The sequence below is a fragment of the Otolemur garnettii genome, unplaced genomic scaffold (genome assembly GCF_000181295.1).
Source record: "Otolemur garnettii isolate 467f Iridium unplaced genomic scaffold, OtoGar3 scaffold00015, whole genome shotgun sequence".
Taxonomy (NCBI): domain Eukaryota; kingdom Metazoa; phylum Chordata; class Mammalia; order Primates; family Galagidae; genus Otolemur; species Otolemur garnettii.
In genome coordinates, this window is record NW_003852410.1 from 22,894,686 (window position 1) to 22,915,807 (window position 21,122).

Genomic DNA, 21,122 nt, shown 5'->3' on the forward strand with positions numbered 1-21,122 from the left:
CCCCCCCCCCCCCCCAAAAAAAAATGCTTAAAATAGCCAGGATGGAATCACAGGTGAGACAGCTTTATTCACGCCCGGGTCCCACTGGCTGTGAGCGCCACCTTACCACTGCCCTTGCTTTATGAGAGACTGTTTTCATCAGGCTGGTCAGTTTCAGAGAAAGCAGTCTGGGAGCAGGGCATGCACGTGGAACACTGGGGGGCTGAGCTGCTCACTGTGGAACAGGAAGCCTCGCTGAGAAACTATTTCAGATGCCTTTGCCAAGTCATTTTTGAGAGAAACAAAGACAACTGGAGAAAGGAAAGAGAAAGCGTCTCTTTGCTGCACCATCTCCTTAACACTACGAAAGCACCAGGGGCACGTTGAGAAAGGCACCCTGGGAGTGGTGTGGGAGATGGGGCCAGGAGTTTCCCACTCCGAGTCCCAGGTGGTCTTGAGCAGGCCAACCGTGCCCTCTGCTGGCCGCTCCGGGGAAAGCGCCTTGGCTTTGAAGTCCCGCCCTGCTGTGCTTAGAACGCGGTGTGCTCATCGCCCCAGGGAGCTGGAAGCCCAGGAAGCTTTGGCAGTGAGATCTTGTTAGAAAAATTACACTGTGACATTTTGTTCCTGAAGGAATCTGATAATTGTGAGTAACACCAGGATTGCTGTGTTAGAGAGGGCGAATGGAGCTGGTTGGAAGCAAGGACTTTGAAGTCAGGAAGATCGGAGTTAGACTCTTAACCGGATCCTAGAGAAGTTAATCACCTCTGCTAAAGCCTCAGTTTCCCCGTCTGTAAAGAAAACTCCCTTCATTGAGCTCTTGTGAGGGCAAACGAGAAGATGTGTGAAAAATGCGTGATCCTGACAAAAAACAAAACACTCTCAATAATTACTAGTTATAATTAATATTCTTACCTTTCCAAAGTACCTTTACTGTTCGGGATGTCGTGTGGACTACAAATCTTTTCTTGGTCCTTTTTTCCAGGGTCGTTTTAGCATCAACCTTTATGGAACTGGCCTGTCTGTTACGGAATCTGCTAGATGGATATCACAAGGGAATTATGCTGTCTCTGACATTAAGAGGTCACCGGTAAGGTTACCAATGGGGTGGAGGGTGACTTTTGTTTCCTTTCTCTCTGCTTTTCTTTCTCCTTTCCTTTTTTTTTTTTTTTTCTCTTTCTTTTCATGCGTGGTGGTGCTGCTGAAGGAAGCAGCCAGCTTTCCCACTTAGACAAACCATTTTGCAAAGTGTTAAGAAGAAAATTTAGGAAATACTAAGGGTGAAATGTTTCCATGTGAGTTGAGAGGGGTTCACATGTGAACCAGCCAAGTAATTAGAAAAACTGCCTGCCCAGGAAGCAAAAAGCAGGAGGAAACCTCCTCCAGTGAGTGTGTGGCCCCGACATACTGCAGTTAGACACCCTGTGGCTCACTTTGTCAACCTAAAGGAAATAATCTTGTTTTAGAAAAACTTAAATGAGGCTGGAAGAAACGGACAATTTATCAGATGACGGGTCTGGAGAATTAGAAATACATGCAGAGCTTCCACAATAATCTGTTTTCATACTCTAAAATGTGACTGCTTTAGGTGAGGTCCACACAAGCTCATCAGCATCAGCTGGGAGCTTGCAGGAAATGCAGGTTCTGTGGCCCCCGAGCTACTGAGTCAGGATCCACAGCCGTACTGAAATCCTGAGCACAGTACAACTTCAATGTGGGACTATACAGGTAGTTCCCAACTTATGGTGGTTTGACTTGACTTTTTACATTTTTACTTTATTTTTTGAGACAGAATCTCACTGTGCCACCCTCACTAGAGTGCCGTAGCATCATAACTCATAGCGACCTCAAACTCTTGGGCTCAAGCAATCCTCTTGCCGTAGCCTCCCGAGTAGCTGGGATTACAGACACCTGCCCTGGTGCCTGGCTAGTTTTCTCTATTTTTAGAGATGGGGTCTCACTCTTGCTCAGGCTGGTCTTGAACTACTGAGTACAGATGTTCCAGCCACTTCTGTCTCCCAGGATGCCGGCACTGGATTACAGGCATGAGCCACCGCACCCAGCCGTTTTTTTAATTTTTATGATGGTGCAGAAACTATACACATTCAGTAGAAACCGTACCTTGAGTAGCCATACCACTCTGTTTTTCATTTTCAGGGCAATATTTATTCAATTGCATGTGATATTCACCACTATTTTTTTTAATTTCAGATTGATATGAGGGTACAGACAATTAGGTTATAATGTCTGGGTTTTTTAGGTAGAGTCCCTGTTGTAGTTGTGTCCCATACCCAGGAGGTGTGCCACATACCCTTACACTGTACCCGTTAGGCAGGAGCATACCAATACCCCTGCCTCCCTCCCCTCCTCTCTCCCCCTCCCCCCAACTTGAATTAAATTGAGTTTTTCTCTTGTCTACACTTTATTATGAGACAGACTATTGTTAGATGATTCTGCCCATCTGCAGGCTAATGTATATGTTCTGAGCATGCTTAAGGTAAGCTAGTCTAAGCTATGGTCTTTGGTGGATTAGGTGTGTAAAATACATTTTCAACTTATGATACTTTCTACTTATAATGGGTTATTGGGACACAGCCCCATCATATGTGGAGGGGCATCTCGACTATATGCTGTTTCTCACCCTGGCTGTTCAAAATGCACGTGCCCAGGTCCCTTCCGCCCAGGTTAACTGAATAGAAATCTCTGAGATTGGGGCCCTGCAGAGGTAGAATTTAAAACTCCCTCAGATTATTCAAATGTACAGCCGGGACAAAAACCTTAGAGACTTCCCTCTGAATTTCTGACAATGTGCAGCAAGAACCTGGCTGGCCAACAGGCAGGTGTAAGGTTACCAAGCATGAACCATTCCCCATCCTGGCCTCAGTGATGAGCCCTGCCTGGGGGGTTCTCCCCTGCCCTCAGAAATGTGAGTAGGGGCAGAAAAGGGGGATATTATTCCAAAGTAGAGTTGCCAAATAAAATACCGGATACCCAGTTATATTTGAATTTTAAATAAACAATGAACATTCTTTTACTGTAAATAGTTGTGATCAGTGCATGGGACTTCAAATTTAACTGAGCATCCTGTATTTTTATTTGCTCAATCTGGCAATGTTATCAAAGACATTTCTACCTAATCAAAATTAGGATGAAGTAGCTAAACCTATTTCCAACCTCACCCCTAAGAGAGAAAATGCCCAATCATGACTACACAGGAAAATTTATTAGTTTTTTCCTAGCTGCCAGGGTTAAATTTGTGTCTATGAAAAACCATCTAGGTCTATTAGTGACCTCAAATCTGATGAACTAACTAAACGACCATATTTATTGCTCACAAATGAATTGTTAAATTTTTTTTTCTTGCACAAAAAAGAATAAAGGTAGCTGAGAGACAGTGCATGTGTTTTGAGACAGGCTCCAAAATAACAGTGTTCTCTCCCCACCCTTTGCCTCTAAAATCTAGGCATTGTTTGTTTTTTTAATTGACAAATAAACATTGGTATATTTTTATGGTATACAACATGATGTTTTGAAATATACTGTGCATTATGTTTCAATGACCCAAAACAAAGGCATTAACGGTCTAAAACATGGTTGTAGGAAACCCATCTATAATAAACTGTGCAACATTACTTGTAATTCTATCCCTTAGCCTTTTAGCACAGTTTCAGCCAGAAACTAAAAATAATTAAAGCTGGGAGCGCCACCTTCTGGAGAGAAAGATTACACTGGTTGTTACCCAAGCCTGTAGGGACAGCTAGCTATTCTGGAGATGGTTTCTGGCAGCAATGCCGGGGTGGGGGGGTGGGAGTTTGTTTTTGCCTTTTTTTTTTTTTATCTTAGTATTCTATGCCAGCTCAGAAAGCCTGAGCTCAAAACTAATCTCAAGGGCCCATGGAGCACTCTTTACTGAGCACTCTTTAGCTCCTGGCTGCCTGGAGAACTACCCCCCATACCCCGATGCATTTAGAAAAAATTGTAGAATATTGTGTTTCCTTCCTGAAGAGCCGCAGTAAGTGTTAGCATATGAGGTTGGAATAAAATATACAGGACAGAAACCTGTGGCTTTACTTGAACTGCTTTGTTACAACCATAAAGGAGTGACTCTCAGACTCCTGCGTCACATCACCTGCAGGGTTTGTGAAAGCAGTCAATCTGAAGAGAGGCTGGAATTTACATTTCTTACCATTTCTCAGGGGGTGCTGGTGCTCCGGATATGCGGCTGAAATTTAAGGAACCACTGACCTAAATTAATCCAACCACAAAATCTTGTTTTCAAAGTTATACCTTTGAGTTTCCCCAAATAACCAGAGTCCCAAGGAACATACTTTGGAGTAGTGCCGTATCCTGCTCCCCTCAAAACCTACCACCATATCCCCCTGGGGGACTGACCCAGTCTCCTCACTGACGCTCAGACCTTGCCTGAGTTATAAAGCTCTTTTCTCTAAACAGCTCGGTTTTGGTTCAGCCCTTAAATAATCATTTTTCACTTTTTTTTCTTTTTCTGCTGGGATGTATAGAGGGAAAAAAACACAATGAAAATCTCCATTCCATAAACCACCTTGGCAATGAAATGTTTTTCCCCAAGCAAAACTAAAAGCTCTGTGGAGCATTCCAAAGGTCTCCATATATAAGAAAGTTAACAAACTCATATATTTTAATATTTTTATATTTTGTATCAACACATACAGAAATATTTTGTAAAGTTTTATAATTAATATTTTCTAAATAATGGTACTATAATTTCCTATTTTCTGAATGTATGTGTGGCAACCTTTGGGATACCCTGTAGTCATTTGGGGTAAAACTGGATCTCCAGTGCCCCAGAGAAGACAGAGATGCTATCTCACTGGCGGGGGCAGAGCTGGTCACAGTAAGTCCAATATCAAGTTCACTGTTGGTGCCCCTGTGTGAAATAGAAAGAACTCTCCAATTTTTAGCTAATAAAAATAATCATGATTATAATTAAAATAGCTATTATATATTGAGCAGTTTGCATGTAAAAAAATCTGTTTTCCAACTATGCCTTCACCAGGGGTTTGGGATAGCAAGTTGGGAATGAGGTCAAGTTCTAGGGAGATTGAAAAGGTAGTGGGCCTGGCTTAGCAACCTACCGCAGGCCCAGGCCTTTGTGCTGCTGTGATAGCCCTCAGTGGCTGTGGAGCTTAGAGGTAAAGCCCACAGACTCTGAAGTCTTTCTCAATTTTCACTCACTAGCTCTGCTATTTTGGACATACTATTTAACTTCTAGAGGGTTGGGGACTCATCTATAAAATAGGGATTAGAATGACCCTTATTTTATTGGGGTTTTTAATTGACAAATAATCATTGTACATATTCACAGTGTACAGAGTGATGGTTCGATACACACATCACATACCAATCAGATGAGGGCAATTTGGTATCACTTAGCATATCTCTCCCTCTCCCTCCAGCCTCTAGTGTTCTCTGCTCTACTTTTGGCTTCTGTGGTCAATGTTTTTAGCTTCCTCATATGAGTGAGAACATACGGTGTTTAACTTTCTCTGCCCACCTTATTCACTTCACACGGTGTCTGATGTCCTCCAGCATCGTCCGAGTTGTCACGGACAACAGGATTTCATTCTTCGTTATGGCTGAAGAGTAATCCATTTTGTATATGTACTACATTTTCTGTAACTATTCATCTATTTGTCGGCACCCGGTTCTTTTGAACCATAAATGGAATAAGAATGCACAGCTGTTGGCATGTTACGGGGCAAAGACCAGGGAGACACGAGTATTAGCTATTAATGTTATGACGTTTTCATAGCCCCAGTACCTGCCTTGTGGGTTCAGAAGTTGGCCCAGGTGAGTAAGGAAGGGACTCACTGGAGATATTTAATAGCTCATGGAAGGATGTAGGACTCTGGTGTGAGCCAGGGCTGAGCCTGTGTCTGGCTCGCACCCCAGCCTGGCAGTGAGTTGTGTGGGACACCTTTTTGGTCAGCAGGTGGACTTCCGGGCAGATGCTCTGTCTGCACCTGCTCAGCTCAGGATCTAACGAGTTTCTCCTCAGTTTGCTTAGATTGCTGCATGTGAAGCAGGCAGGCAGAAAGGGGATCGAGGCCCAAGATCCAAGTCCCATTCTCAGAGCTGCCCATCTGGGTCTCTTCCAGGGAGAATGTTCTAGAATGTGCCTTCAGAAGCCGGCAGTACTTCTTGGCTGGTGTGAGGGGCGTTTACAGGGCATTTTGCCCTCATATGCCTAGGGAATTTGCAGGGTTGGGGGAACCAGGGGCCTATGACTAAGGGCTATGGTCTAATGGGCATTCCTGTGCTATGGAAAGGGCTGTGAACAAACAGTGGCCTTGAAATTAAACATTAATGAAAGTCGTATTACCATAGAGGACATGGACTCAGTTCCTGTCTTTCAGTTCACTGCGAGTGGAGTTAAGGCTCCTGGGATGAGCCACACGTATGTACATGTGCACACAGTCTACAGCCAGCTCACATCTCTGTGACCTACAGTTAACTTACAAAGATCCTACACTCCTATTCCCCAAGTATAAATACCATGCTGCAGACCAGTAGAGTGAAACGCTGTAAATTTGTATTTTATATGTGTGTACTTTTTATTCTGGACATTCTTATAGAAATTAGACAGGTGTTCATACGTATGTAACTGTCTAGGGCTAGATTCAGGAAAACAAAAAAACGAATAGGCTGGGTCTTGTGGGCATTTTCAGGGACATTCAAGGGTAAATTTCACTGTACTTGATTTTGAACCTGATATGGGATTTTAGCCCCTAAAATCATGTCTCCATTCATTACTATTTATATGGATTTTCTAAGCAAAATGCCCACCCCACCCAAGCTTAATTTTACCACCAGCATACCACAAAAACTTTTGTTTTTCTTGAGACAGAGCCTCAAGCTGTCACCCGGGGTAGAGTGCTGTGATGTCATAGCTCACAGCAACCTCCAACTCCTGGGCTTAAGTGATTCTCTTGCCTCAGCCTCTCAAGTAGCTGGGACTACAGGCACCCACCACAATGCCTGGCTTTTTAGTGGGTGGGGGGTTGTAATTGTCATTGTTGTTTGGCAGGCCCGGACTGGATTCAAACCCCCAGCTCTGGTATATGTGGCCACTTGAGCTACAGGCACCGAGCCACCACAAAGACTTATAAATAACTTATAAATCACAGATAAGCTGGCCTTCCTAAATCATAAGCACCAACCTCCCCTTCTCATAACAACTGAGAAAAATAGAATAATTAGTAAAAAGTGTAAAATATAAATGATTCTTAGTAGAACAGAGATTCATTCATTTTAATTATATGTGATAGCTCAAGCTAGGCTAACAAAATATTCATTGAAAAGAGACTTCTAGAGGGCCTACTTTAATGAAGAAAAAAATTAGTGTTTCATTATATGAGTGGGTGAATCTAACACACCTTTTTTTCTGAAATAGATACTGTCTCCATGACAATTATATTTTTGTTATTTTCTCTCTCGGTGTGGCTTTTTTTATTCAGTAATAAAAATAAATTTTAGCTCAGCCTTTACCTAAATTAAATGAACAGAGTCCCAATTAAAGGGAGAGCGTGAATGTGGTAAACTCAGTATTGGCTTTATTTTTTTAAGTTTATAATTTTATAATTACCCAGACTTTTACTCATCTCCATGGGAACAGGCTGTGGTGGAGATGCATATGTAAAAAAATACCTTCCTGATAAAAAAGTTAACATTTATTGAGCACATATATTAGGCCAAGTATTACGCTAAGCACTTTGTGTGCATTACCTTATTTACAGCAAAACTACAGGGAGATTATTTTTTCCATTTCACTTGTACAGTAGGAAACTGAGGCTTACAGGGCGTGTTTAAATATGCAGTACAAGCCTGACTCAGATTAGCCTCTCTCCTGGGTCAGGAGAGTCTGGTTAAAGCGTAAACTTTGATGATATAGAAAACACTGGTAGCCTGTCTCATTCTGCAGGCCACCAGCCCTGCACTTACACCTAATGAGATGGTTCCTGGCTAGAAGACCAGTTGATCTGGCATCAAATCCAAGCAGTGGTGGCATGGGCTAGCTCCAGAACTACCACTGGCCCTGTATCTAACTGTATTTTTGTACCTACGTTTCTTTTTTTAAATATGAGATTATCCATTGTTTGCAAAAATGCTCATAGTTTGGCTGTATGTAACAAATCTTCATGTCATTTGGCCCAGTTCAGAATATATAGTCCAACTAAATCCCCAGATGTAGACACAGATCTGTTCATCATAGTGTTATTCCCAATAGTGGAAAATGTGAAACATTGTGCAGGAATGGGGGTGGGGAGATGGGATTATGTGACATGGAAATTACACAGTTAAACAAGTAGTTTTTCATAGCATGGTAAGGTATTAAGGAAACTAATTAGCAAGGCAATCTTCATTACAGTTCAAAAAGAGTTCACTTTCATTCTTTTTTCATTCATTTGTTCATTTAACAAATATGTATTTAGTACTGCTATGAGCCATACAATGTGATAGATTCTGGATACTCTTGAGTTTTTATTTATTTATCTATTTATTCATTTTTTGAGACAGTCTCACTATGTCACCTTCAGTAGAGTGCTGTGGTGTCACAGCTCACAGCAATCTCCAACTCTTGGGCTTTAAGCAATTCTCTTGCCTCAGCCTCCCAGGTAGCTAGGACTACAGGCGCCCACCACAATACCCAGCTATTTTTTGTTGCAGTTGTCATTGTTGTAGCTGGCCCAGGCTGGGTTTGAACCTGCCAACTTTGGTGTATGTGGCTGGCACCGTAACCACTGTGCTACGGGCACCAAGTTGATACTCTTGAGTTTCAAAAAATATTTAAAAAGCCTTGCCACCATGGAGCTTACATTCTAGCAGGAAAACAGATGTTAAAAAAAGGATTATACAGGGCAGTGCCTGTGGCTCAAGGAGTAGGGTGCCGGCCCCATATACCAGGGGTGGCGGGTTCAAACCCAGCTCCAGCCAAAAACTGCAAAAAAATAAAAATAAATAAATATATATATATATATATATATATATATACATACACACACACACACACACACACACACATACAATTACAGGTGCTATGCAGCAGGCAACTAGGTCAGGAAGATTTCTTAGAGAAAGTGGCCTTTGAGCTGAGTTCTAAAGAATTTACCAGGCAAAAGTTGGGATAATATGGTGCACCTGGAAAGGGAGAAAGAAAGGAGTTCCAATCACAGAGAATGGCATGTACAAAGGCCTTTCAATATAAGGGGCATACCTAAAGAACAACCCAAAGAAATGCAGGCATCAGGAAAAGAATGGTACAAGATGAACTGGGAAAGTGCAGATGTTTAGACGGAGGCGGATGGCAAACTTTGTAAAGAACCACATAATGTATTTTAGTCTTTGAGGACCAAGATGTCAAATGGATGATACTATGTTTGTATGAGGTCTAACAATGAAGTTCACAAACTTGCCACTATGTGTATACGTTGGCAGCACTGTACAAACAACTTGGTAAGGTTTCGTCACCTCTGCATCTTGCTGAGTGGCATACATTATTGTTATTGCAGTGTTTTTGCATTCCATCATAAGAATGCTGGAGCTTGAATTAGAGCAATGAATAAACATTAAATTTTTTGTTAAACTTGGCTAGAGTGGAAGTGAAGTCAGGGACATGTTGGTCAAAATTGATGGGGATAATGCCATAAAGGAAACAGTGTACAAATGGATTAAACATTTTTCTGAGGGGAGAGAAAGTGTCACTGATAAAGAGAGGTCAGGATGGCCATTAACTGTTGAAAGCATTGCAAAAAGTCATTGAATTATGAGCCAGAATCTGTGGCTGGCTGTGAGAAGCATAGCAGACTAAGCATCAATAGAGAGTCAGTTAGGAAATCTTAACTGAAAATCTTAGCCTGAGAAACATGTATATAAAAATGGTCCCAAAGGAGCTTACCAGTGAACAAGAACAAAGCAGAGTTAAAGTTTGCCAAGACCTTTTGGGGAGACAAGATGATGTTTTGTGCCATGCTTGTTATTACTGGTGACATATCATGGATGTAGCAATATGACCCTGAAACAAAGCATTAAAGTACACAATGAAAGTCAGCCAGTTCTCCATGACCAAAAAAGTTGCATCAGTCTAAATCAAATTAAACAATGTTGCTAACCTTTCTTTATATCAGAGGGATTGTTCATTATGAATTTCTACCAACTGGACTAACAGTTAACCAAGTTTACTATTTGGAAGTACTGAAAATGCTGTGTGAAAATTTGAGATGAAAATGACCCAAACTTTTTGCCAACAACTCATGGCTCTTGCATCACAACAATGCACCATCTCACACAGCACTGTTTGTGAGGGAGTTTTTAGTCAAACAAGTAACTGTATTGGAACACTTTCCCTACTCTACCAATCTGGCCTCCAATGACATTTTTCTTTACCCAAAGATAAAGGAAATGTTGAAAGGAAGACATTTTGATGACGTTTGGGACATCAAGGGTAATATGATGTCAACTCTGATGGCCATTTTAGAAAAAGAGTTCCAAAATTGTTTTGAAGCATTGACTAGGCACTGGCTTTGGTGCATGGCTTCCCAGAGGAATACTTCAAAGGTGACAGTAGTGATATTCAGCAAGGAGGTATATAGCACTTTCTTTAGGATGAGTTCACAACCTTAATTGTCAGACCTTATATTTATATGGCAAGAAAAAAGACAAAATTTTGTAAATTTTTTATGGGTTAAATTCAAAATACAATTATAAGTTAGTATGACTTTTTGTCATATGGATAGACTGATAAGAAAAATGGGATATAAAGAGGGCAAAATCATTTTGCTTACTTAATGTTCTCTGTTGATTATAAATATATATTAATGCTGATCTGAAATGAGATTATGTATCACATCTTTCTAAATGTCTTTCTACATGGATAGCTATCACCAAACACTATCTGTCCATAATCATATAATTTTAATTGGGCATATTTATGATTTGGCAGGCATTTATAGAATTCTACATTTATTAGAGTTTTCTCTCAATATTTGCCTTTTAGCATGTAATTATATTGTAGAGTAATTACTTGCAATTGAAAATGAAATGGGAACTCCTCATTACTTAAATGGATTTTGAAATATGAAAATTTCCTTTGCATTTGCGTTAAAGTCTGAAAAATACTGCTTGAACTTCAGTTAAAGTTCAGAAAATGTATCGACTGCACATTTGTGTGGAATAGAGAAGTACCTTCTTATTTTAACTTTTGACAATTATGGGAAGTATATAAAGAAGCTTAACATTACATGTGATTCAAAAAATGCTTTCAGTGAAATGATTATACTACAATGTAAGTTTTGCCTGTTAGTGCATTTCTGCCTTGTAATTTTAGGGTCAGTTTATTAAGAAATATTATCAACTCTGAAACAAATGGTAATGTTCAAAGCCATGAAGTGTTTAGTTAGAGTAATTGAGAGAGGTTCTTGTTCAAAAAAATTTTAATTTTAGCCCTGAGCTCAAAAATCAAAATTAAACTATACTACTGCTAAGCCATCAGATCAGTGTATGGTAAAAATAAGTCATAGTATTGCGCTTCTAGGTGTGACAAAAAAAATCACAAAACGAATGATGGCTAAGTCCATGATAGAAAATTAACTTCATAACTGACATTCCTAATTTCATAGCACCTGGTAGGTTCAAATATTTTCCACAGAGTCCCTGCTGATGCATAATACAATAAGTAACCATGTGATATAAACATCTGATAGTTTTGTGGGCCTTTGTAAATTTGCCCAAATAAAGCTTTTTCTGCCCTGCACATATTTTTACCATCTTCCATTTTCTTTTTTTTTTTTTTCCATCTTCCATTTTCAACACATCCTAACAGATTCCACTTCAGTTTTTCTGTGGTTCTTTCTCAACCTTTTGAAATACTCCCACCTGTACTTATTCCAGAAATGATTGCACTATTCTGCCAAATATGCTGCTAATTCTTTTTTACTTCAGATTGGGCATTGTTTCCTCAAATAAACAAGAACACCTGAACCATATCAGTAATATTTTTAGACTTATCAAGAGCCAAAGATAACCACTTAAACAATCATTTGCCTTGTTTTTTAGTTGACTGGTGCTGTAACTCCGCAAGTCATTAACTTTTCAAGCATCTGTTCTTAAACAAGTGTATTTTCTCTGAAAACACTTCTTTAGGTGTTGCAGTTAGACAAGATTTAAGTAACTTGACATGGGTAAATTGTTTTTGTTGGTTGACTAATGAATCACTAGGAAACATATTTTCATTTTTATTTTTATTTTTATAAAGGAATTACGCTATATGGTGAGGCATTCCATTTTAAATTTTTAAAATTTCTGACCACTGCTTTCCTGTGAGTTGGGAATATTGTGATGAGTGTTTAGTTTGGCAATGTTGGTGTATATTGTGTTCTTTTAACACAGCTATAGTGTTGTAATAAACATTTTGTCATCTAAATTTGATAACAAAATAATTCACATGCCACTGTAATTTAACAGTGCAACTTTCAAAGTCTGCCTTTCTCTTCTTTTCCTGATTTGTCATAATAGTGTACTCTGGTAATAAGCAAATAAAATGTTATGACTTAGTGATGCACAGGTCACTTAACCCTGTCTCGTTAAAACTGTCACTGTGATTTGTAGTGTCCTGAGAAGCAGTGTGAAAATATAAGAGCTGTCACAACTGCTCAGTTCTATTATAGCAGTATGAAAGCAGCCATAGACGTTAGGCAAATAAATGTACATGGCTGAGTTCCAATAAAACTTTATTAGTAGATGCTGAAATTTGAACTCTATATGATGTGAAATATTATTCTTAGTTTGTTTTTTCTCAACTATTTAAAGATGTCAAAACCATCTTGTCCTATAGTCATAGAAAAACAGGTGGTAGCCTGGATTTGGCCCACACACCATAATTTGCCAACTCCTGTTTTAGACCATGAACTGCAGTTCAGAAAGCTTAACTACTGTGTGTGCAAGAATGCTTTCCCAAAAAGCTCTGAAAACATTAGCCAAGCAAGTAGTCTAAAATAATGTATCTTACTGCAGGATGGTACCCGAGTCATAGGGAAATGCGGTGGTTACTGTGGAAAATGTACTCCATCCTCTGGTACTGGTCTGGAGGTGCGAGTTCTATAGCTAAGGTAAGTAGCCTATGCCTGTCTCTCTTTTTTTGTTTTGTTTTTGTATTTTTCTTTTTCTTTTTTAATTTCTTATACCATAACTGTGTACATTAATGCAGTCATGGGGTACAATGTGCTGTTTTCATACACATTTTGAAATACTCTCATCAAACTGGGTAATGTAACTTTCATGTCATTTTCTTAGCTATTGAGTTAAAATGTTCATACTCTGCTTTTAGAAAGATTCTTGTACCCTTGTAAGATAAACCATAGAGGTGACCCCACCAATCTCCCTCCCTCCCCCCATCCACCCCCAACGCGATAATTAAGTTATGACATTCCTATAAAAGCTATGAATTAGTTTCAAAGTAGGGCTGTGTACATTGGATACTTTTTCTTCCATTCTTGAGATACTTTGCTAAGAAGAACATTTTCCAATTCCATCCATATAAACATGAAGGAGGTAAAGTCTCCATCCTTCTTTAGGGCTGCATAGTATTCCATGGTGTACATGTGCCACAATTTATTGATCCATTCATGGATCAATGGGCATTTGGACTTCTTCCATGACTTAGCAATTATGAATTGGGCTGTAGTAAACATTCTGATACAAATATCTTTGTTGTAATTCAATTTTTGGTCTTCTGGATATATACCTAATAAAGGAATTGCAGGATCAAATGGCAGGTCTATTTTTAGTTCTCTCAGTGTTCTCCAGATGTCTTTCCAAAAGATTAGCCCATATCACAAAATCTCAAAAACAGAGATGTTGGTGTAGATGTGGAGAAAGGGAACTCTTTTTCTTTTATTTTATTTTATTTCAGACAGAGTTTCATTTTCTTGCCCTGGTAGAGTGCTGTGGCTTTATAGCTCCCAACAGTCTCAAACTCCTGGGCTCAAGTGAACCTCTTTCCCCAGCCTCCCAAGTAGCTGGTACTGCAGGCACCCACTACAGTGCTGGGCTATGTTTAGAGATGGGGTCTCACTCTTGCTCAGGCTAGTCTCGAACTCCTGAGCTCAAGCGATCCACCTGCTTTGGCCTTCCAGTGTGCTATGATTACATGCATGCACCACTACACCTGACCCTCTCTTTTATTTTTTTCTGTAGCCTAATGATGAGCAAATGTAGGTGGATCAGATAGGGTTACTATTAAGCATCTTGTGCCTGAACCAATATTATCCTACCTTTATCTCTCTTGCTCATGTGTCCTCAGGTGACTGAAGTCATCTGTTCTCCACCCTTGGACATGAGATCCCTTGGCTTCACATCAGAGTCCTCTGCAACGCTTATTTAAAATACTATCTGCTGGACTCTATCTCTAGGGATCCTGCTTCCCTAGGTCTCTGGTGGATCCAGGGATCTGTAATTTTAACACAAGGAGTTCTGGTGCTGGTAACTCTCGAATCATCCTTTGTACTACCATTCTGTACTACCCAGGAGTATTATAGTGATGATAGCAGTGCCATTTACTGGAGCAGCAGCATACTAAGCACTTTACAGTCATGATTTCACTGAATCCTCACACACAAACTGTAAGGTGGGGGTGTTTTTTATAGATGAAGAAGCTGAGGCCCACAGCTATTGAGTAATTTAAAGTTGTGATGAATTCCCTTGGCAGAACCCACAAGTGTGCTACACAAAAGCCAGTGCACTGTGCTGCACCTTTGCTACTCACAGTGTAGACCAAGGACCAGCATGATCCGCTTTTGAGAACTTGTTAGGAATGCAGACTCTCAGGCCTCATCATATACCTGTGAAATCTAAATCTGCCTTTTGACAAAATACACAGGAGTCGAGTCACTCATGAATGTTAAGATTCGGCAATCTCTCTTCTAACTGCATTATGCTAGCAAGTGCTCCCTCTGCTGGGCAGAAGGATGAATTGGTCGCTCTTTTTATCATACTAGTGTCTTCAGCTGCAAGGGACTTACTCAACCCACTCATGTCACTCTCCTACATCTTCCCTCAAGTTTCCAGCAGCCCATTAACCTGTAAGGCATTTGAAGAACTCAATACAGGAGTTCCTATTTGACATTATGTACTAGTAGTTTAATGTTTAATTAAACATTAATTTTAATTATTAAAATTAATAATTTTAATAATTTAATAATTAATTAAAAATAATTATTTTAAACATTAATTAAACATCCATATTCAAAATTATGATCTTAAGATTATTTCTCTTGCAAATAGCTCAAAGGAAATAAAGGGAATTTATTGTCTTACATAAATGAAATATCCAAGCGTTGTGCTAGCTTTGGGCATGTCTGCGTGCACAGTCTCCAACAGAGTCCTCAGCACTTCTTTCTTTCTCTGTCAGTCATCAATCTTTGCCTCTATGTGGCTTCCTTCTCAGGCAGACAATCTCCCCTACACCATGGCCCTGAGCAGCTCTGGGACTTCTCATCCTTACAGCTCATGATCCAAGTTAATGCTACCTCTGGCATACACCCTGAAGAAGAACTCTGTTGGCTCCAGTTAGGTCACATAGTCACTTTTGAATCAGTCACGGTCTCCAAGGGGCAGAGATCATGCACCTAAGCTAGAGCCAGGTTGCTGACTGCTTCAGTTGGAAGAGTGATAATTCCCAAGGGACATGCAAAAGCTTGTTACCAGAAGCAGAGAGATGGGTGGCGGCCGACTATGGTCATCAGGTGTCCACTGGAGATCACCATTTGATACATACTTGATGTATTTTATAACTATTATGTTTTATAAATATGTTTTGTGTTTCAAAATTTGTAAGTACATATACACAGTATTTCCAATATATACATATAAACACATGTGTAGAAAAAAGACTAGAAAGAAATACACCAATATTTGAAAAGCAGTTATCCTGGGGGGTGGATTTCAGGCTAATGGTTTTTTAATTTTATGCTTTATTAGAGGCAGAAGTTTTACATTTTTGGTTTATTTTTATTTATTTCAGGTGCTCTGAAGAGCAAGCCATTATGGGATGGATGAAGGATAGTAATGCAATACCTCCACCTTAAATTTGGGTGCGTGCGCATGTGTGTATGTATGAGGACTTGTATGCTTGTGTGTGTGTAAATGTGTGTACATATGCATATGAATCACACATATATACACACACACACAAGTGTGTGTGTGTGTGTATATGTGGAATATCCTAATGATGTAAAGTTTAATATTTATGTTTGAAATTATTTATTGTGATGTAATATTTTTGTACGTAAAATGATTCTATTATGACTGCCTTTTCATTATTTTGTCCCTTGCAGTCAGACCACTGCATTTTACGTACTCTACATTATATGTAGTGCTATGACAAAAGTGATCCTTCACTATCACGGTACACTATTGTTTATTTTTATCTGTAAATGATTTATTATTGCTTTTTTAAAATTGCAATGTGGTTTTTAAAAAAAAAAAAAAACAGAAAAACAACCTAGCTGTCATCAAGGTGCTATGAGAGTCATATAAGGAGGTTTTTGGCATTTCTAGGAAAGTGTCATTAGACAATAGGTAAGTTAGTGTTATCACAGATTGTACCAACTATTAACTATGTTAAGTATCTATTCAGTTTTATGTGATCTCTGGGAAAAAATATGCTGCCTTGGTGCTAATATTGTATGTATTTAAGTGATCTTCAGACTCAGAAATGTAAACACTTTTAATAAAAGGGAGGAACAGAAGGACAATTTTTAATGGACAGACCATGTGGATGAAATCAGCTATTTACAGTTATTTTTGAACATGCTTATTTGGAAAGAGAGATGGACTTTATTCTTGTTCTTATTGTTAATACACTTTGCTTCAGTCCATGGTGCCTGGGTCTCTTTATAATCAAATAGAGAGTCCCCCAAGCAGCTTCATGACAGAGTGATATTGGGAAAGTGAGATCTTCTGACCGTGGTCCAGAAGATGGACCATGGTTCTGACCATTCTAAAATGATATACAAGTTGACCCGCATCAAGACAGAGGATGCACAAAACAGAACTGCCCTTCAGCACACCAGTATACCTGAGAAAGTTCAGAACCAGGTTCTGAGTCATCGGGATTGCCTTTTGCATGAAAATATTGGTGGGTGACAGACTTCTCTTCAGGCCACAAGCCTAACACCCTGCCAGTTTTCGTGGCTACTGTAGGAATTGGCATTTGTGTGAAGAAAACTGTGGAATACAAGATGCCTCAGTCCTTCTGATCTTCCATTAATCCACTCTTTGTTTAAAGCCATGGTCTTTCTGCCCTTCAACCTGACTGAAGGGAAACCTTCACCAATGGCCTGTGGAAGACATTTGGTTTGAGAAACTCTGCCCACTTTTAAAAACCAAAGAGATTAGGAAAACTTGGCAGTATTCTCCAACTCCAAGAAAGCTCCAGAGTGCTCCAGGAAAAGTTATACTCAGTGTATGAATAAGTATTATTCTTCATTATTAATACATTGTGAAAATATATTATGAATAAATACCACATCCACATGACTACTTTTGATTCAAGAGCTGATTGATTTAAATGCCTGTAGTTTTTAAAATTGCCAGGTTGAGAAGAAATGCATATTTTCTTAATTTCATCTATTACAGTTGCTCTTCTAGAGGCAGAAAGGGTTGAGAATTCTCCACAAGGTCTATCATTTCATCAGCCAAATCAGTTGAAGTGGTTCTTCTGGGAATTGAAGACATACACCTCTTTTCTTTGTGATGGGAAAGAAATAAGCAAACAAAATAGAGATATAAGTGAAGTTTGAGGGCTTAATTGTAGGCCATGATTCCTCCCCCACAGACTGTGATGATGTCTAGGGAGATAGAGCTTTCTAAACAAGCCTAATAGTAGCTGATGGGAACTGAACATCTGCCAGGCCCCTTCTGTTGTTTCATCTCATCCTCACAAACACCAGACTGAGTCAGTAGTCGACTGACCTTCATTTTATGGGTAAAAAGACAGAATAGGCTCAAGTTCACAGTGAATAAGTGGCAGTCCCCAGAAGAAGTCTGTTTGGCTCTGATTGGGGCACACAGCCACTTCTGGACAAATTGCAGCATCAGGGGGACTGGGATCAGGTGCCTGTGCTCACCCAGAGTCAGATGATGACAGCTTCAGTTGGGAAAGAGATGGTTCCCAGAAGAGAAGGGTTTTGTTTTCCAAAAGGGTGAGATGGAATGGAGACATGTATGTCTATGCATGTTATCTCCAAATTCCATAGCTTACACCAAAGTCCCACCTCTTGTCGACCCTTAGCATCATCTGAGACCGTGGTCCTAGTCTTTCCTGTTGTGTCTACTAACTGTATGATCCTGGGCCTTGTTTGCTTTTTTTTTCATCTGTAGAATGAGGCTATTGGTAGTCCTCCCACCTACCTTACAGGGTAAAATGTTTTTTTCATAACCCTATAAGCTCTGCATCAGTGATGGCAAAATTGCTGCCCTCAGAATATGCATCAGCAAGGTTAGGCTGACAGCAATGGGCAAGGGTTCTGTATCCATTAGGAATTATGTTCAACAGTTAATTACAGAGACCTGACTGCACTGGCTTACATACTAAAAAATATATTTCATTGTCACATAAAAGAAACCTGGACATAGGTGATGAAGGGCTGGTACTACGGCTCCACAAAATCATCAGGGACAGAGTTTCTTTCTTCATCTCCTCTCTTCCTCTGTTTTCAATATGGCTGCTAGCGCTCCAGCAGTTACTCCCAAGTTCCAGTCAACAAGAAGAATAAAGTGGCCTGGTCTCAGCTCTCTATTCTTCTCTTAAAGTAGTTTTCCAGAAATCTTCCCTATCCAACAAATTTCATTTCTATCTCCTTAGCCAGAATTTAGTCACATGGCTGCCCCTGGGCTACAGGAACAGGGTGGAAATGAGGTTGTTTCACACAGTGCATTGCCATATGGAATAAAATGAGATATCTGTTCCTAGGAAAGCAAGCAAAATGGATTTGAGAGAAGCCATTAGAAGTCTTGTAACAGACCAAGTACAGAGCCTGGAGAGGGAAAGGTTTGGAAACAATTACCATAGAGTAAGCAAGGGATGATGGGAACTGGTGGCCGTTGTAATAGTCAAAAGAGCACTATAGTGGGTAAAATGAATAGGAGTTGACAATGATAGGTTTGGGATGAGCTGTTGAAGACAGGGCACCGTAAAAATGAGGTTTTATTTTGGTTGTAAATACAACCTGAGTGATAAAAAGATGAATGGGTGGGTGAATGAATGAATACATAGATAAAATCTATGACTCCACTAAATTACATTTGTATAGCACTTCACAAATTAAATATTGTCCTTGCATTTTATTCATTCATATATTTATCCAAATAGTATTTATTGCATGTCTGCTGATCTCCAGGCACTGTTCTAGGTACTGGAGTGCAGCAATGTATTAGCTAAGATACGGCTAAGAGGCCGTTTGAGTTTGCTAGGTCTTCTATAACAGAAGACTATAAACTGGGTGTAAAAAAACAACAGAAATTTATTCTCTTAAGGTTCTGGAGGTTGAAAGTCCAAGATCAAGGTGTTGTCAGGGTTGGTTTCTAGTGAGGGCTCTTCTACCTGTGTGGCCTTTCCTCTGTGTGCATGAGCAAAGAAAGAGAGAGAAAAAGAGAGAGAGAGGGCAGGAGCGAGAGAGAGATATGGTCTCTGTTCTCCTTCTTATGAGGACATCGGTTCCTTCAGATTAGGGCCCCACCCTTATAGCCTCATTTAAGCTTCATTGCCTTCTTGTAAGCCATATCTCCAAATAGCAGTCATGTTAGGAGTTGGGGCTTAAAGACATGAAGAGATTAGGAATAGGGTGAAACCATTCAGTCCATAATGGGGAATGAAAGAGTTTAGTCCATAACAGAGGCTGTAACAAAAAGATTCATTCACCATCCAGAATTAATAGGCACTCCAGGCCTGGTGGGCAACTGTGCTTTGTATGTCAGCAGATAATTGAGGCTCCCTCTGTTTTGTTGTTTGGTCATTGTCAAAGATATTGTCCTTTTAAGGCTCCTCCTTGCCATGTCTCTGTCCAGCCTTGAGAAAGGGAGCCATTATTTGAAGGCAAGACAGGGAATTTAATTACAACTCATTGGCCATTACTTAGCTGCATAGCTTCCCCTAGCTGCAAGGGAGTCTGGGAAGTGTGATCCCAGTTGGCAACCTTGTGGCCGGGTCATACTAAGTGGAGTCTATTGCTAAAGGGAAGAAAAGAAAAATAGTTACTAGGGCAATAAGCTGCTTCTGCCACAAGCAATGAACAAAACCCATGCAAATATCTTGTATTTCTACAGAATTCCTTTTAACTCAAATAACTTATTTCAAAAAATGACTTTATATTTGGTGTTTGAAATACCTGATTGTCAGCATTTGGAATAATGCTAAAAATAGGTCTAATAAAATGCCCTGAAAATTTTCAATGCATTTACAGAAAAGGATGTTTTGTAGTAGTATAGAATTGTGTTACATAGTACAGTTTTAAAATTATAAATGGAATTTGCATAAATTCACAATAACGTGATAGAAGCAAGGGATGTAAAGGTACAGTCTAATACTGCGTTCTTTATCACTAACCTGTACCGCTATCACTGTCTGTCTCCTATATGGGGGATGTCCCAAGACTGAAACAATGATGGTGGTAACTGGGGACACAGACATCAATTCAGCGTTGTGATAATGCAGCGTAGTAAGAAGCCCAATAAAATACTACCATTTCTCTTGAAATTGCTAGGAAAGGGGGGAAATGTTCTATGTCTGGTACTGTGTCCTTACAGACATAAACCTCAGTAACTGGAATATGACATATGTGGTTCCAGTTAACTAAAAATTAACCAGCAAACACTCTGTAGTAACCATTATAGGAAAAAACTTAACCTTAAAAAGTTTATCATGCCAAAGATAAGTTAGGGTTTCTTGACATTTGAGGCATTTCAGATGGCTCAAGGATGTTGTGTTGAATAATGATTGTAATTGATGTACCCATACATCAGGGGGACATTGTTTGCTAACAATGAAAATAAATAAATACAGTAGAACCTCTGTAGTTTGACCACCCAAGAGACGGTAACAAACTACTCAT

The 21,122-nt window shown here is 39.7% G+C and overlaps 1 protein-coding gene across 1 annotated transcript in view; it reads left to right on the plus strand.

The window, feature by feature from the left end:
- The window catches only part of ADAMTS9 (ADAM metallopeptidase with thrombospondin type 1 motif 9), a 172,315-nt gene extending 156,083 nt beyond the window's left edge, over positions 1–16,232 (plus strand). The window contains exons 38-40 of the mRNA XM_003785516.3: positions 965–1,069; positions 13,027–13,121; positions 16,034–16,232. Coding sequence (XP_003785564.1) covers positions 965–1,069; positions 13,027–13,116 — 195 coding nt within the window. The 3' untranslated portion in view covers positions 13,117–13,121; positions 16,034–16,232. The remainder of the gene's footprint in view (positions 1–964; positions 1,070–13,026; positions 13,122–16,033) is intronic.
- The last annotated feature ends 4,890 nt before the right edge of the window (positions 16,233–21,122 follow it).